The sequence below is a fragment of the Athene noctua genome, chromosome 2, assembly GCF_965140245.1.
Source record: "Athene noctua chromosome 2, bAthNoc1.hap1.1, whole genome shotgun sequence".
In the NCBI taxonomy this organism is placed as follows: domain Eukaryota; kingdom Metazoa; phylum Chordata; class Aves; order Strigiformes; family Strigidae; genus Athene; species Athene noctua.
In genome coordinates this window covers 110,649,118-110,664,514 of record NC_134038.1, presented here as the reverse complement: position 1 = coordinate 110,664,514, position 15,397 = coordinate 110,649,118, and the positions used below count along the sequence as shown (strand labels likewise).

General features: G+C 42.4%; 1 protein-coding gene across 1 annotated transcript; it reads left to right on the top strand.

The window, feature by feature from the left end:
* Positions 1-201: 201 nt before the first annotated feature.
* XRCC2 (X-ray repair cross complementing 2) lies at positions 202-14,824 on the top strand. Its single transcript, XM_074899902.1, has 3 exons — positions 202-240; positions 4,851-4,932; positions 12,270-14,824. The coding sequence occupies exons 1-3, from the start codon at positions 202-204 to the stop codon at positions 12,983-12,985; spliced, it is 837 nt and encodes a 278-aa protein (XP_074756003.1). The 3' UTR covers positions 12,986-14,824.
* The last annotated feature ends 573 nt before the right edge of the window (positions 14,825-15,397 follow it).

The window sequence follows — 15,397 nt, the reverse complement described above, 5'->3', positions numbered from 1 at the left end:
CCATGAGCCCCAGGCGGGACTCGAACCCGCGAACCGAGAGCACGTGGACCGCAGCCCCCCCGCCCCGGGGCCGGCGCACGCATGCGCAGAGCCGCCGGCGGCCGAGCCGGGGGCGGGGAGGCAGCTCGTGGCAGCGCGCTTGCGCAGTGCCTGCCGCTGCCGGCCGGGAGCGGGAGCTGCGCCCCCTCCCCCGGCCGCGCCATGGCTGACGCGTTCCGGAGGGCGGAGTCGGGCACTCAGGTGAGGCGCTGCCCCCCCCGGCCGCCCCTCCGGGTTCTCCGCCGCCGCGGGGCGCCGGGCGCCGCCTTCCCGCGGCAGCCAGGGAGGGGGAGGCGAGGCCGCAGCCCGGGGAAGGGGAAGCGCCGGGCGCTCCCCTCCGCCCGCCCCGGGAGGGTGGGGGACGGAGCTGGGGGCGGGCGGAGGGGAGCGCCCGGCGCTTCCCCTTCCCCGGGCTGCGGCCGCGGAGCCTCCCGAGGGGGCGGTGTGCGAGGGGGGGAGCGGGGGAGCCGCGTCGCAGAGCCGCGCCCTCCCGCCTCCGCCGCCCTTCCCCCTGCCCGCCGCCGCCTCCCCAGTGGGAGCGGGGCCCCGGCAGCCCGGGGCCGGCGCGGGAGGGCGCGGCCGGGGGTGCGCCGCACGCTGAGGGGGGCGGCGGGAGGCGCTCCGGGGTGTTCAGCCTCCCCGGAGAGCTTCGGTTTTGCTGGAGGGTTTTCAGCGGCGGCTGGCGGCGGGCTGCGGCGCCAGCCGGGGTGAGGGCGGCGGGGGGGCTCTCCCGGCCTTTGTGTCCCCGGCTGCGGCTCTGGGGCGCTCCCCTGCAGCGCGGCCGGAGCTTGTCCCGGTGTTTCAGTAATTCCTGTGTACGTGTTTTCTTCGTGCACCCCCTCCCAACCGCTGGAGTGGATGCGGTGTGGAAGAAGAGCTGTGAGGAAGGTTTGGTTCCAATAAACAGTACGGAAGGTGGAATAGCTCTCCTGTTCTGCGGAGAAAGGGGCTTGGAGTTTTGGGGTTTGGTTGGTTGGGATTTTTTTCCCTGCTGGATGCTTCATCTGCTAGTGACTTCTGCTTGCAATCAGCAGCTTAATTACTTGGAGGTTTGTGTGTTACTGTATCAGCATATGCTGAGTAGTGCACATAAAAACATAGAAACGTGTGATAATTCGTACTTATTTCTTACTAAAGCCGCATGAATTTTCGGTGGACTTGAGTCCTTAAGCCCTTTTGACACTTTAAAAAACAGCAGTAACAGCTGCCCACTATCAGCAAACATACACAAATTAAGGACATGGCGTTGTGCTCAGTGTCCAAGTGAGTAAATGCATTTATTTGTCCACATGAGAGGTGCCAACAGGGAATGCACGTGGCAGCAACTGCCCGTGATGGAATGGATAATCAAATCTGAACGAGGGAGGAGGTGATAACCAGTGGGTTAAGAAAGGTTAGCCTACAAGTACACTTCCAGAAAAAATGGTAAAAGCCCTTGAAACAGAAAACGTTGATAAAAAGCAATACTTCCTCAAATAGCCTCATGCATAAGATCAGATTTTACCGAGTTACACTGAGACCGCAGTCTTGTACTCTTATTATTGAATATAATTAATACAACAAATTAGAACTTCTTGCAAAACACCTTCGGTATATCACAGTGAAATAAATGATAAATTGCTTACATATGTCTTCGTGCCCAAAGTTTACAAAAGCTCAGTCAGAGTGGTTATAGTGGTTGAAAATTAAATTTTATATCATACTCGAGATGATAGGCTTGTATGTGTAAATAGCCTGTAGGTTAGCTCACAGCCTCTAACAGAGCTGGAGTATTTAATTTGAATTTCTTTAATATTTTAATGAAGTAATATCTCATTCCTGACAAGACCTACATGTATGCTTGCATTTAGGCATAGCTTTGTTGAAAGCAATACGGTATAAGCATATAATGTATTAGCGGGACTGTCCGTATGCACATTTCTTTCTTGAAAAGGTGAAATTGATAAATTATAAAAGACATATTTGAAATATTTGAGTCCCATCAGCCTTGTCATTAATGAAGTTTAACCCACCTGTTGCTGAACTCTTGCTGTATAGCTTGTTTTCTACATGTCACTGGGCATATGTGCAGTTTCTTGCTAGCACAATTACACTTTTGAAGAACACCGAGGACCTACCACTAGCAAGTTGCTAAAAGGTGGTATTTTGTGTAAAAGAAGAGCGTTATGAAAGAAAAAACAAGTATCTACAGTTAAATTCTAGAATCTGAAGTCTCTGATACATGATTTGGAATGGTTTTGGGGGATTTTTTTCAAGCTCTTCCCACTCAAAGGCTCTCTTCAGCTGGGCTGTGCTACTGAGTTCTGTACGCTGCCCGTGACGAAGCCCAGTGTGCCTGATGTCCACCATCCAGATCACCCTTTAAATGCTCTAGATTCCACACCCCCCTCCATTTTACAGAACAAAATGTGAGAGGGCAAAATGGAAATGCCTCCTCTGGAACAGAGCCAAGGTGGCTTTTGCCAAAACCTGTATTGTCTCTGTGTTGAATTTTGGCAGAGGTGAGGGCTGCCTGTCTAGTGTGTCATCTCTGCTTTGCTTCTGTCACTTCTACTGTAGCGTGGACAAACCTTTGTGAGATTTGAAGGAAAATTGTTAGCTGTTTCTGCCAGGAACCCCACTGCTCCCTGCGTGACACTAATGAGGCAAGTGCCTTTGGAGATTCTGCTTCAGAACTCGGAAGTAAATACAAGTTTGATAAAAACACAGGTGTGCTATCATCAGCGAATCACCATAAATTACCTATATGAGCAGTGCTCAGAGTAAGCACCTGTAGTTATTTAAAGTGAATATATAAACTTGTCACTTAAATAACCGCAGATTCATATGTAAACGATGGCGATCAATCTACCCTGTATTTCCAAAGCTCCAGCAGTAAGCTTAAAGAGGTGGTAGTCTAAGAAGAGACGGGGGTTTATCGTTTCCAGAAGAAATAAACAGCAGAGGATGTATTGTTAATGTACAAATAAATTTGGGAGCAGGAAGCGGCAAAAGTGTGTTTAGACCAGCGAGAGTTGTGACTCCCTGCCCCTAGCAGCGCCTGTAATCGAGTCCCCATAATCGCCGAGTGCCAGAGTGGTGCTTCCTTTGCAGAGAAATGAAGAGCATCAGAAAGCAGCAGCCTGTGGCGGTTTTCCTGTTTCTCTCGACTTCCACTGCCGGATGAGGGGGTGAGAGATTCTCGGCCCTTCTCCACGCCGGGTGCAGCCTCTCCTCGCTGGGGGCCAGGCACAGGCAGCCGCTTGCACAGGAGGGCTGCACGCGTAGGGTCTGCCGTGGCCCTTTTGGTAGTTGCAAGCTCCTGGTTTATGTGCCCTGAGATTCCTTTTCCTGTTTTCTTGTGTACGTATGTCCATCTGGATTATTGCTTTGTCCAGGTCCCAGAACTCTACTGGTTCCCAAAATATTCAAGTTTGCTGTGTGAGTGTTTTCTGCGCTGCACAAATGTGTGATACGTAATGGGAGGATCTGCAGATCCAGAATAAGGTCGATTCAAGTGGTTTTATGGCCCTTCAGTGGACGTGACAGAAAACTCCTGAATACATGTGAACAGGCGAACAAAGGCAAACACATTGACATTTTGTTAATGGCAGGGAATGTTAAAATGTCAATGAAAATGTCACATTTAGATTCCCGTCGTGACCACTTGAAGTGAATTCAGGGCCATTTAATGGAGTTTTATTCTATTAAAGGCAAACACACACACAACTGTTCAACTTTTAAGACAATTCAGAGCAAATGTTGCTCACTGATGGGGCAGGGAGGAAAGCAAGATAACGCAGCATGTGTTTAAAGGTGTGTGCTTGCTGCTGGTTTGGTGACTGGCTTTAAGGAGGATGGGATACAACTGAATGGGATTTGTTTTGTTTAAATCTTTAAATGACAGCTGGGTGTCTTGGAGAATGAGATACTTGGTACCAGGGTATGTGCTCTGGCAATGCTCTGAGCATCCTGATAGTGTCCTTTCCTGTGTGTGTTAATACATGTAGGGAATAGCAGCTCTAGCGCTGGGTGAAATGTTCATTCTTGGTTTACGAATGTATGCCAGAACTACGAATAACACAAGTTATGTGAATAGCTGTCCGCTTGCTATGCAAATACCTGTCAATTTAAGAAACTGTCTATGAACTTTGGACTAATTTGTTTTACAATAGACTTGCTTTACAAGGGGATTTGGTGGAACTTACTTTACAAATTTGAGCTTGCTTTAGAAAAGTTTTTGCAGAGCCACTGGTGGCTAATTATTTTTGATCATTCTTAATCCATACTCTGTTTGAACAAGTAACTATGATATAATAGGATTGTAGTCCAGAAGAGTCCTGTATAGCTTTTCAGATAAAATGTACATGCTTTTACTTATAAATGCTCAGAGGAACTGACTCAGGAGACTAATGATGTCTGATGTTTCACCTCTCAACCAGTAGTTTGTTGTGGAGGTGATGATTATTACAGATGATTTTCTTTCCTTTTGTTCTGTCAAATGTCAGCACTGCTGTATACCAGAGGCAATCCCTCTTTCTAGTCTACCTGTGCAGCTTTTTTCTTTTTTTTCAGCTTTTTTCCCCTAATGTGTATCTCCTCCTTATTGCCATTGAATCTGTGAGCTAATTGTTTGTAAAGATGGAACCTTCTGTTGCTGTAGTCCAGACTGTAGGTGATCATATGTATTTATGCAAATATTTTAAAGATCAGACTAATCTTTTGGTAGGGCTGTCATAGAAAACTCCCAGTTCTCAGAATCCTTTAAATATGATTCCCAAGGTGTATTACTTTGAGTTAACAGCATGTCTCTTCTGTCTTTTCTTTAAAAGCTACTTGCACGACTTGAGGGAAGAAGTTCTCTGAAGAATCTTGAACCCTGTCTGTTTGCTGAGGAAGGATCTCCTGTTCATGGTAAAAATGTATCTTTATCTCATTTATGGAAAAATGTTGATGTAAAATTATTCTCAGAGCAGCATGACAAAGATAAGTGTACAAGTAGGTATTTCTGCCCTGAATTCAGAATTTTAATCGTTGATCTTGTTTTAGCAAACTAGATAAAATGAAATAATGCAAAGTCACCATTCCAAACATTAAATGGATTTTAAAATCTGCTTTATGGGTTTCAAAACACAAGTGTAGGTGAGTCAATAGCAAGCATATTGGTCTCTTTCTGGTAGTTTTACAGAAATTTGTTCTAGATTCTGTCATCTAACCATTTTTTTAATCATTGGTCTAAAAAACCACCACAAAGTCATAACTACAAAAATTTGCAGAGAACTTAAGGCTCAATAAATAGCAAAATTCAGTGATATATAATTATAGAATCACAGAATGCTTTAGGTTGGAAGGGACCCTAAAGATGACATAATTGCAACCCCCCTGCCATGGGCAGGGACACCTTCCACTAGCCCAGGTTGCTCAAAGCCCCGTCCAGCCTGGCCTTGAACACTGCCAGGGAGGGGGCAGCCACAGCCTCTCTGGGCAACCTGTGCCAGTGTCTCACCGCTTTCATAGTAAATAATTTCTTCCTTTTATCTAATCTAAATCTACCCTTTTTCAGTTTAAAACCATCACCTTTCATTCTGTCACCACACTCCCTGATGAAGAGTCCCTCCCCATCTTTCCTGTAGCCCCCTTTAAGTACTGGAAGGCCACTATAAAGTCTCCCCAGAGCCTTCTCTTCTCCAGGCTGAACAACCCCAACTCTCTCAGCCTGTCCTCACAGGGGAGGTGCTCCAGCCCCCTGATCATCTTTGTGGCCTCCTCTGGACATACTCAAGCAGGTCCATGTCCTTCTTATGTTTGGGACCCCAGAGCTGAACACAGTACTCCAAGTGGGGTCTCATAAGAGTGGAGCAGAGGGGGAGAATCAGCTCCCTCAACATGCTGGCCACACTTCTCTTGATGCAGCCCAGGATACAGTTGGGTTTCTGGGCTGCAAGCACACATTGCTGGCTCATATTCAGTTTTCCATCCACTAATACCTCCAAGTCCTTCTCCACAGGGCTGCTCTCAATCCACTCATTGCCCAGCCTGTATTTGTGCTGGGGATTGCCCTCACCCATGTGCCAGGACATTGCACTTGGCCTTGTTGAACTTCACGGGGTTCGCACAGACCCACCTCTCAAGCCTGTCTGGGTCCCTCTGGATGGCACATCCCTTCCCTCCAGTGTGTTGACCACACCATGCACCTTGGTGTTGTTGGCAAACTTGCTGAGGGTGCACTCAGTCCCACTGTCCGTGTTACCCACAAAGATGTTAAACAGCGCTGGTCCCAACACCGACCCCTGAGGAACGCCACTCGTCACTGCTCTCCACTTGGACATTGAGCCATTGATCACAACAGTTTTAGTGCAACCATCCAGTCAATTCCTTATCCACCGAGTGGTCCATCTGTCAAATCCATGTCTCTCCAACTTAGAGACAAGGATGTCGTGCGGGATAGTGTCAAATGCTTTGCACAAGTCTGGGTAGATGACAACAGTTACTCCTCCCTTACCCACCAGCACTGTGACACCATCATAGAAGACCACCAGTTTAATCAGGCATGATTTGCTCTTACCGAAGCCATGTTGGCTGTCACCAGTAATTTTCTTATTTTCCATGTGCCCCAGCACAGTTTCCAGGAGGTTCTGCTGCATGATCTTGCTGAGCACAGAGGTGAGACGGACTGGCCTGTAGTTCCCTGGGTCTTCTTTTTTTCCCTTTTTAAAAATGGGGGTTATGTTTCCCCTTTTCTAGGCAGTGGGAACTTCACCAGACTGCCACGACTTGTCAGATACGATGGACAGTGGATTAGCCACTTCATATGCCAGTTCCCTCGACCTGCAGATCCATCTCACCAGATCCCATGGACTTCTGCACCTTCAGGTTCCTTAGATGATCTTGAACCTGATATGGAGTGGTCTGGATCAGTTAGGAAAAGGGGTGTGAGCAAGCAGTCCTTTTCAATAAAGCCATGTCATCAAGCCATTCAGTCTTGGCCTGGAAAATCCTGTTTATACTTAGATGGCACTTTGGAAATACTGTCATTATGGACATAGGTACTAATCAGCTGCATGATGTTAGGATCAAAATGGCTTATATAGACCTTCAGTGAATAAATGAGAATTGGAGAAATTGGGCTACCGCCCAATGACACTGCTGCAACAAGTTTAAGGTAGGTTCTTCTAGCAAGTTTTAATATCAAGATTCGATGTTTTAATGAAAGAAATTACTGAGTTAAACAGAAATGAGCAGACTTAATAATTTCTTGATTATTCAGGAATTCAGACTGGTTTTCCGGATTGTATGAAATTTCATGGATTTCACAATGGAAGAGACTAATTACACAAAACTAGAAGTACATAGTAAAAAAGGTATATGAATGGCAAACTGTAAGGATCATGCTGTGAGGTACTACAGTTGAATGTATGTATGAATGAATGGGTTTCATATGAAAAGTATGTGGCTGCAGTGGTTATCAACATACTTGTCTGCAATTTAAATTCCCACAAATTGTAGAAGGTTCAGAAGAAATAGCAGAAAAAGCAATAAAAATAATCAGGATAACTGGATGAGAAATGATGCTTAGTCTACAAATGAAGTCACTGTGAGACTATTCGTGTATTATTTTGCAGCACTTGAGAATACATTAGGTGGTTAGCAGTATATGATTCCTGCCCCTGAAAGTTTCAAATACAATATAACAAAGATAAAGGGCAGAGAAATACTGGTAAGCTAGTGCAAATGGAGCAGAGAAGATTATTTAAATAATCTCAATTCTTAACTGCTTTGTTACTCACAAGACGAATTAAGAACCAGTAGTGATATTAGTATATGCTTCACAAGGCTCCTGAATTCTTAACAATTTTTTAAAAGATGAGATATTTTTGTTTTGAAAAAATGCAGTAATAGAAAATGCTGATCTTTCAGTCTTTTTTTTTAATGAACTTTACACACAAGAAACAAATGTTTGAGATTAAACAAGGCCATGTTCTGGTAGAACAGAAGATGATAAGAAGCCTTCCTGGGGGTGGGTAATTGCCCTTGCTGTCACAGTCCACAGCATTACATAATTGCACTGTCAAATTATCAGCTTTGTAGGCTGTTCATGGCTGTCCAATGATTGTTCCAGAACCCCAGTTCTAAGATGGCTGGAAACCTAAACTCATCACTGGTTTCTTTGTGCCAACTCAGTCACTGAGCTTCTGAAGCACTTCTTTTCCTTCTGCTTTTAACAAATGGCATCAGTTATTAGCGATACTGGTCGTGTTTTTTGGCTGACATTAATAAAGCTACCTAACATATTAGCACAGATCTTTAGCTATATATATGTAAATGGACTTCACCTTTCATTACGTTTTTGCTTTGTCTATTAATACCACAGTATTTATGTAAGTCCATGTGATTTTGTGGTGTGTTCTCATTATTCAGTCTTAAATCCCTGTTGAAGACCTACCTTTCCATTTGTCATGAACTTGTCTTTTCGCAGGTCACTGTGGAATACAGTAATACATTGCCCGTGAAGTCCGTAGTGAACAGCTCTTAATCTGAAATGCTATGATTAAAGCATTGCAAAGACCTAAACTATTCTTTTTCCTGATGGTATTTCAAACAAACAAACACATGTATGAAGTTTCCGTAAACTATCCAAAAGTTATGTTGTACTTAAGTATTCATAACTTCTATGTCAGAGTCCTATAAAATAGGAACAGCTAATATAGGTACTGCTGTGATATTCCAGTCACTGCTTCTAATTATGATGGACTTGAATATTTAAGAACACGTAAGCATATTAATTACATGCCATTTAAGCTTTCTGGGAATGGAGCAGAAGTGACACGAGCTTTAAATAATCTTCCACTATTTCCAGTCATATTTCTCCTATGCCACTGGTATAAAGGTGTGGGTGTCAGTATAAAGCTCTGATGTTCAGCAGTACTGTGACACCCTACATTAACTTGGCATCAATATTAGGCCTATTACTTTTACTTTACTAAATGGTACCAATATTAGTGACAGCTGTTGCACAGTATTGTAAATTACTAGTCCAGTAACTTCAAGGTATCTGATGATGTGAAACCTGCAGTTATTTTTGAGTATTCTAGTAGCCTGTTTGTAACTGCACATCAGAAAACAGTTTAACCAACATTTGCTAGTGTAGTGATTACAGGCAACACTCGAGGCAGCTCTTATTCAAGAGGTAACACTGAATCAATGACCAGGACTGAGCATAGTGTTGCAGTTAAAAATATATTAGTGTTCCATAGATATTTATGCAACATCATTTAGTTTATCCTGTATGCCACTGTGTAGCAGTGGACTGTTATACTCTTTAATCTGCCCACAGTGGGCCAGTTCAAACTACTAGTGAGCTAAGCAGTGTGTTGGGTGACTCCTTAAAATGCACTTGAATTTGTCAGTGCTGAATTTCATATGAAATCATTCTACTTATCCATCTTGATCTATTAAATCTTCACAATCTTAAGTCTTTATTAACCCAATTAGTTTGTTTCTTAGACATTTTGCCAAGCTAATGGAACATTCATTCATCTACTGATAAGTTTAACGTTGGGCACCACCAATTCTAATAGGAATATTTCCCATTAACTTTCTTCCATGTTAAAGAGTCTGTTCCTACTCTGCCTCTTCAGACTGTTTTTATCCTGTGACCATATCTTTTACTAATCCACCTATCAAAGTTATTTCAACATTGATGGATGATGCTAGTGCTGGTCACTAAGTTTCTTCCATGACCTATTGTAAGGGTGTCAAAGGCTTCTTGGAAAACCTTGCTGGCCACACTTCTTCCTCTGCTGTGTCATGGTTTGTCCTCTCTGATCTAGAAGGATGAATTTCCCCCGTTATCTTACTTTAACAGCCTAGTTGCTAATTTAATGAAACCCCATATTTATAGATGTTGCTATAAATGGCTTCGGTTTTGCACCCCTTCTTCTTGTGGGCAGCCTGTTTGATAATCATGAAGGCACAGAAATCCCGGGCTCTCTTGAGGTTTTCTTACAGTCCAAGCTGTTACTCTTTTCAGAGTGACTTAAGTGTTTTGGTCTAACTGCAGCCCAGATGTGTATCTTGTTCAGCAATGTTGAACAAGCTTTGAAGGGTGCTTAGCTGTCTTGCTGTTAAAATTTATAAACCACCACCACAAAAACTCCTAAGAATGATTTTTCATTCAACTTAGAATTTTTACTTAAATAATTTTGTTAGTTCTGCCAATAAAAGCTCATCCAGTGTTACTCTGTAACACAGAGACATCTTGATAGAACATCTTCAAATGGATAAAGTCAAGCATTTATTTCACGAAACAACTTTTTCAAATCATTACTAAACAGTAACTCAGATTTGCCCACTACTGCTTCTGACTGGCCATAGAGAGTTGCTGTTTTTTCTTAAACAAGTCATCTTTTGCTGTAAAGGTAGGTGAAGCAATCTGTATTGCATTTGGCTCAATTCCGTTATTGGTCTGAATTCAGAAATGCCAGTCAGGGTGGCAGAAGTCTTGTGCTGAAGCCAGTGGCAGACAGAAGATACACTTTGTTCGTTAACAAAAGATGCCTTACGCAATTGTTCTGAAATATTACAAAAGACAAAACATGACCTACCCAGCATGTTTAGGAGGAGTTCTTCCAAGCCAGTATCTTATCCTAACAGGGTGTGGTTATGTCACTGGCACAGTCTGTGTGACAGCAGAGCAGCTGCTGGCTGCAAGTGGTAGAGTTGGACATTGTGACCTCTGAACAGGAAGAGAAAATGAAGGTTTATGTCATAGAAAGTGTGGTCATCTTTCATCTCTAAAGTGGGGAGGGCCATTCAGAGCAGATAAGTAAAAGTTTGGTTGGCAGTCAAGCTTTCTAATAAATTTCAAATTATCAGAAATTCATAAAAATGGAATTGCAGTTGTGGAGCAGCAGGAATTTTATTATGGAGAGGTGGGCAGTCTGAGTGTCACTGAAATGGATAGAATTGTCACATCAGGTGTAAATTGCTTTTGGTGCTTGCAATGGGTGCAGTAAGACCTTCCCCACCACCCTTTGCCCCTCATCCCAAGCTGTATCTTGGCATTATGCATGCTTATGAACAAGGGCATCCTCTGGAAGTTGAGTACTGACTTGAAAAACCCTGTTAAGCAGGCACAAACATGTTCAAGTAAAGTTGCAATTGGTTCTCTACTCTTGCATCCCCCCCTATGAGAAGCTGTTAGGCCATTTGCACTTGCCAAGGCCATAGAAATCTCTCACCTTCCTGCAATTATAGTTGTGTGATTCTCCCTGCGTGTCTTTACCCTTCTGCCTAAAATCCAAAATGTCATAAATAAATAATCCTGAAAAATTAGAAATGTATAAAGAGTAACTAATAAATTAACTTTCTTGAGAGTCTCGCTCTGAAACATCAGAAGACTTTGGAAAATACTTTGGCATATCTTGCATTCACTTTGAACTAAAGAACTGGTTTCCTAGTAAAGCATAATGTTTTTTTTAATTAACATTTTCTATTTATGTGTTATGTATTTTATTAACCCACATGGATCAGGCAGTTAGGCTGAGTCCATTTATGAACAGAGATCCTTTGCTTCAGACAGTAGAGTTGTTGCCTGGACTTGAAGGAATCCTTGAGTCCCACTTGTCAAAAGAAGCTGTTTCATATTATGATCACTACAGAAGAATATAAGTGCTGAATGAATATACTGGCATTCTCTTTACCGCTCACAGATTCCTGTTGGTATCTTCTGACGTGCACAGATACTGAAGAAGCATATAGCAGACATGAAATGCTGAAGGACAGTCTGTGCTATAAAAATAATGTGTCAACATGATTTGGACCTCTAATATGTCAGCTTGTTTTCTTTGTCCTCTACTTTTTAATTTATTTCTTAATTTTGTGCACATAGTGTAAATAGATGCCTCCTTAGCCACTTTTGTGTAGCAGCTTCCTTTTCACCCTTCATCTACCTGTAATGATATAGATGAAATCCAATTGCCAACCTTTTATTTATGGGTGCCCTAGATGCTACGGGCAGGGTTTTTTCCCAACCTTTGTTCCTAAGTTGATTTTACACACTTCAGAGGCCTCTTGAAAATCAAAATTTCTCTTGGTATATGCTAACCAGGATTTAAGCCATTTTATTAATATCAAACTTTCTAAAATGCATTTTCCAATTAGAGGAATAGTATTGGTTCAGTAAATGCTGAAAACTGCCTCTGAGCTATAAATGCTCTTACCCGATAACTTGCTGCTTTGTTTTTGAACAGGAGATGTCATTGAATTCCATGGTCCAGAAGGAACGGGAAAAACAGAAATGCTCTATCACCTAATAGCCCGCTGCATCATTCCGAAATCAGGAGGAGGACTGGAAGTGGAAGTCATGTTCATTGATACAGACTACCATTTTGATATGCTTCGTGTAGTTACCATTCTTGAGAACAGAATGGCGCAAAGGACGGAAGAAATGATAAAGCAGTGCTTGGGAAGGCTTTTCCTTGTGAACTGCAATAGTAGTACTCAGTTACTCCTTACTCTCTACTCTTTAGAAACCATGTTTTGCACTCACCCCTCTCTCTGCCTTTTGATTTTAGATAGCATATCAGCTTTTTATTGGATAGACAGAAGCAATGGAGGGGAGAGTCTTAACTTGCAGGAGATGAATCTGAAGAAATGTGCTAACTTTCTTGAAAAGCTTGTGAGAGAGCATCACTTAGCCCTCTTCGCAACAACACAGACACTTATGCAGAAATCTACAAACTCTGCAGAAAGCTTTTTTCCTTTAAAACTTCAGCATGAAACTGATACAGACTATAGACCTTATCTTTGTAAATCATGGCAACAAATGGTAACCCACAGGATATTTTTCTCAAAGCAATGTAGTTCTGACAACAGCAAAGGTTTTACAGTCATTTCTTGCCACCTCAAAAGAAACCATGTAGTAAACCGGTCATTTAGTGTTGCAGAATGTGGAGTTCAGTTTTAACTTCAGTTTGTTTTTTAAACGTGTGGCAAATCCTGGTGCTTAAGCCCTGATGAGGTCGAAGAAGTTTTTACTACCTTTTAAACTAGTTAGTTACTGAGTGATTAAGAATTTTTCTCACCATTTTCTTAAAATTTAGTGAAGTTGCAGGAAATGGTAAAATTTTTGAATTACTGTAGACTTCAGTCCAAACTAGCCAGGAATGTTGAAATTACTTGTTTGTGCTTAATGTATAAAGAGATTATAACTGAAGACATCTTAAACTCCTAGTATCCTTCAGTAATCTAACCTGCATGATATGCAGCCATATGCACCTACTTAATTTCTGGGTCTTACTGCCTTCCACTCCTCCTCTTCCAAGCTACAGAAACAGGAGCCTAGTTGTCTGTGGGGAGACTGCAGAAAGGCAAGTGTTCACTCTTAATAAATATTGGTCTTGGTTTATTCCCAGTAGCCTAGGGCGTATGAAATGCATTCATGACTTTCCCTGGAGAGGATTCATTCTCACAGCCTGTTAAATAGTGGTAATCCTGACCGTGCTTCTCCAAGGTCGCAGCCTGTTTACGTTAGCATGTGCTCGGAGAAGCAAGGATTGCAGGTGTTTTGGCCCTTACAAACACTGGGTTTGAAGAATCTACAGCTATTGCAGAAATGGAGGCCCGATTTCCATAACCGAAGGAAAACTAAAGACCCAGCTCTGGGTACCTGGGAGTTTGTGCTGCATGCAGCAAACAGCTTAGTCTTTGAAAATAATGAAGTGTGGGTTATGGGTTATGGGTTGTTTTGGGTGTGGGGGGTGTTTTTTGGGGTTTTTTTTTTAGGTGTATGCATAGACTTTTTTTTTTTTTTCTCTGCCCTCCCTCATTATTCCCTCCCACTTCTTTCCCTGCCCCCGTTCTCTCTAAGAAATCCAGGAATGCCATGCCTCTGGTCTTTACCAATATGTATTTGCCACATGTAGAACGTTTGTGTGCAGGATTTGGCATGCAACATGTTGCAATTCTGGCAAAGAAGATTCAGAACTTATGGGAAATGCCCTACAGTTCTGGCAAAGAATACCATATTATTTATTAACCTAGAGTGCCCTTTGAAAGCTTCAAAGTGCTTTAGAAGAAAGAAGACTGCACACAGTACATTATTTAATACAAAAACTTACATTAGCTTACAAATTTAAATTACTCAAACAAGGGGAAAATATTTCTCACAGCAATATTCGTTCAGTCATGTTGCACAGCACGTTTTATAGTTTAGATTGAACAGATTATTAACAAAAATGCATATTAAGAAGAAGTATCTAGCACGGTATCTTTTTGAGGAAGATGCCTAAAAAACTATTGTGAGACACCTACGTTTTAATTTCCTGACTTCCGAAGCCAGCTTGTTCAAGCTGAACGTGTATCTGGATTCCCAGCGGTGTATGGTTCAGTGTGCATACCCAGACTTCTGTAGATAGAGCTAGGAGCTGCTGTTTGTAGAATTTGGCTGGATTTTTGCAAAGACGGTGAGTGTCCTACCTTTAGCAGCAGCCAGTACCAAAAGTTTTGGGAGGAGTGTGAGAATAACCAGATTTCACAGGGATGGCCTGCCCCAGCATGGGGCTTGGAGACCTCCTCACCAGAGTCTGTGGTCAGACCAGTACCTGATGGCCACCAATCAGGCCTGTGCTCCATGAATTCATCCAAACCATTTTTAACTGACTTACTCTCTTGGGTTACATCGTGTCTTTTCACAATGAGTTCAGTTTAATTATTCTTTCTGAGGGAAAACTTTATTTTCCCCTCTCATTTTAAACCTTCCATCTGATCACTTCTTCGTGCCATCAGTTCTTTTACTGTGAAACATGAGAGAACTTCGCCTTTTTGACATCTCTGCAGAGGTGATGATCTTATAGACTGCCATTTCAGTTTGCTTTCTCTTCCATCAACACCAATATTTACTTCGTTTTAGCACTTGCAGAAGTACACAGATACATGAAAAACATACAACTATTCAGCCCAGACTGGACCCAAGTTAGATGGTTTAACATGAGTAGATGTTCCCACTGGGAATTATTACAAAGGGCATACTTGAATTTTTTGAAAAAAAATTGGGAAGATTCAAGTAGAACTACAGAACTTTTAAATGTGAAAATTACAGGACTACATATTTTTTACTACAAAAAAACCAACAATCCCCTTTTCTGTTGGAGAATACCGCTCCACTGAAGATTAACTGCTTCATAAAATCATACTTGCTAAAAAATATGTTTGAGAAAAAAACAATGGAAATGTTCCAGCATTCCTGTCTGGAAAAAAAGCTTTTATATTATTCACAATGTAGTTTATATTTTGCATTGTACTATAAAAGAAATGCCTAAATTGAAATGAAGCCAAAGTTCTAATTGATCAAAAAGAGCACCTCAGGAAATTTTGAAAT

Excerpts from the sequence above, each read along its gene's own strand:
- XRCC2 (XM_074899902.1), top strand. The coding sequence starts at position 202 with ATGGCTGACGCGTTCCGGAGGGCGGAGTCGGGCACTCAG. Across the intron at positions 241-4,850 it reads GGGCGGAGTCGGGCACTCAG|CTACTTGCACGACTTGAGGG; the intron begins GTGAGGCGCTGC and ends TTTCTTTAAAAG. Across the intron at positions 4,933-12,269 it reads GGAAGGATCTCCTGTTCATG|GAGATGTCATTGAATTCCAT; the intron begins GTAAAAATGTAT and ends GTTTTTGAACAG.